Genomic DNA, 2,861 nt, shown 5'->3' on the forward strand with positions numbered 1-2,861 from the left:
CCATGCCAATTTTCACACCAATTCACTTTTTAAATATTTTAATATTATTTCACTATACAAACTTTTAATTAACCATTATATAAATTGTATGCTTTAATTAAATCTCTTGTATATTTAATTATTTTTTATGTAATTTTTTATAATATTAATTATAGATATAAAATTTAGCTTTTTATAAATTAATTTTTCTATATACGACTTTTTTTTAAATTTTTTTTATGTTAATTGTACTATGAATTATAATTTGATATAACTACAATTAACCTTCACAAAAATTAAAAATGCAAACATATAAATTTTTAAACAAATAATACAATTTACTTAAAAATAACCGAAAATAATAAACATTCAACAAAGTAGTAATTGACATACATCAAAATTGAAATATAAAATACATAGTAATTTTAAAAAGTACAACAAAACATAATTCTTTTTAAAAATTACAACAATAACTTAATAATCTGACAAATTCTTTCCGGATCCATCAATACTATTAAAATATGAATCGTATGGGGTATAATAAAGTATACATCAATACTTTATTTAATTGTATTTTCATTAATGATTTTCACTTTTATTTGTATTATCCATTATTTTGTATAATGTATAATATTTGCTAGCAATTTATATTATTTAAAAAATTATGGTACAAAATAATTTTATATTAAATTATTATAAAAGGAATAATATGAATTATATATGGTGAATGTTTTAGAACGAATTTGTTTTATGAAATAAGAAAATATAAATGAAATAAGAAATAATAATATAATAATGAAGAGAAAAAAATATTCTCTTTTGATGTAAAATTTGGTACAGTAAATTGGAGTTGATTACACAAAAAATAGTGCTGACACCAAATTTAATGTAAAATTTGATATTTGGATCGAAGATGCCCTTACTCAATGTGCACCTGAAAATTAGCGGTTGCAGATTTAGGGCACCAAGTCAAATTAGAGCGACGAGAAATATTAGGCCAATACTTTTTGTTAATATCTGTGTGCGTTGGGTGGGTGGTGTACTATGCTTAATACTTTCCCTATATATAACGTTACAAAATTTTCATTACTACACAGCTAAGTTCATACATACAGCTGTAAAAAGAAACAACAAATTCAACCAAAGTTTTCCCATTCTAAATTTCTATCAAAAAAACAATGGTGGTCTTAACAAAACCTGCCATTGATCACTTTCCTATAGTAAAAAACTCTTTCAAGTCTCCCTCTTTCTTCAATGATATTCCTGTAATAGACCTCTCTAAACCCGACTCCAAAAACCTCATCGTTAATGCCTGTGAAGAATTCGGATTCTTTAAAGTCATAAACCATGATGTTCCTATGGAATTCATAAGTAAACTCGAATCCGAAGCCATTAAATTCTTCTCATCTCCCCTCCCTGAGAAACTAAAAGCAGGGCCTGCTGACCCTTTTGGTTATGGCAATAAGAAAATCGGACAAAATGGCGACATCGGTTGGGTTGAATACATTCTCCTTTCAACAAACTCGGAATTCAATTACCAGAAATTCGCATCTGTATTAGGTGTAAATCCAGAAAACATACGGTAAGACACTAAAACAGAGCAAAACAGGGGAAAACAGAGTAATGTCTTGAGATCTCGATTCTTGTTTTTATCGTTTTTTTATTTTTGTTATTGTTATTGTTATTGCAGGGCTGCGGCTAATGATTATGTGTCAGCAGTGAAGAAAATGTCATGTGAGATTCTTGAAATGTTGGCGGAGGGATTAAAGATTCATCCGACGAATGTTTTCAGTAAGCTTTTGAAGGATGAAAAGAGCGACTCTGTTTTCAGGCTGAATCATTATCCTCCATGTCCTGATATTCAAGAATTAAATGCCAAAAATTTGATTGGATTTGGAGAACATACCGATCCACAAATCATATCGGTTTTAAGATCCAACAACACTTCCGGTCTTCAAATTTTACTCAAAAATGGACATTGGATTTCTGTTCCATCTGATCAGGATTCTTTTTTCATCAATGTTGGCGACTCATTACAGGTACGTAAATTACCCTCATCAAATTTTGTACTTGTTTTGAGAAATAATGGAATCGTTCAGAACTCATAAATTTAAAATCCTGAATCTGCACGTGCAGGTGATGACTAATGGGAGGTTTAAGAGTGTGAAACATAGGGTATTGACAAACAGTGTGAAATCAAGACTATCAATGATATATTTTGGAGGACCACCATTGAGTGAAAAGATAGCACCATTGCCATCACTAATTGAAGGAGACAGTTTATACAAGGAGTTTACATGGTTTGAATACAAAAAGTCAGCTTACAAGACTAGACTGGCTGATAATAGGTTGGTCCGATTTGAGAAAAGTTTATAATAACGATGTATATAGCTTAAACTTTTCGAGAAAATAGTTGCATTCAACGGTTCAACTCTTTAGGAAGGACTTGTATTGTTAAAAAAATGATGTTTTATAATAGTAGTTCAAAGTCATTATCATCTATTTATTATATACATATATCAACCCCAAGGGGTTATGAGTTTTTTTTATTCGTACTACTTGGGGCTCTCACTTCACCACCCTAGTGCTCGTTGGTTACATACGTTGCTCGTTAATGATATATGAATATGTAAATTATTATAAACATGGAAAATGAATCATTATAAGGCCAATGGGTTATGAGTTTTAAAATTGAAATGGGAATGATCTAGAAACAAGGAATTGGGCTTACGTACACATCCTCCTTCAACGGTACAAAATTAAATTGCTTGAGCTAAGGACCTCGTATTTAGGCCATTGTGAAAATGGCACTACGAGTCAAGGCTCAAGACATTACATTATGTGACATCGCATGGACTATCGTGGGAAGGCCAGATAGATCG

At 30.3% G+C, this 2,861-nt stretch overlaps 1 protein-coding gene across 1 annotated transcript; it reads left to right on the plus strand.

The window, feature by feature from the left end:
* Window positions 1–1,080: 1,080 nt before the first annotated feature.
* LOC102600357 (gibberellin 2-beta-dioxygenase 1-like) lies at window positions 1,081–2,490 on the plus strand. Its single transcript, XM_006348309.2, has 3 exons — window positions 1,081–1,561; window positions 1,670–2,018; window positions 2,116–2,490. The coding sequence occupies exons 1-3, from the start codon at window positions 1,158–1,160 to the stop codon at window positions 2,353–2,355; spliced, it is 993 nt and encodes a 330-aa protein (XP_006348371.1). The 5' UTR covers window positions 1,081–1,157; the 3' UTR covers window positions 2,356–2,490.
* The last annotated feature ends 371 nt before the right edge of the window (window positions 2,491–2,861 follow it).

Source organism: Solanum tuberosum, unplaced genomic scaffold, assembly GCF_000226075.1.
Source record: "Solanum tuberosum cultivar DM 1-3 516 R44 unplaced genomic scaffold, SolTub_3.0 scf00096, whole genome shotgun sequence".
Classification (NCBI taxonomy): Eukaryota; Viridiplantae; Streptophyta; class Magnoliopsida; order Solanales; family Solanaceae; genus Solanum; species Solanum tuberosum.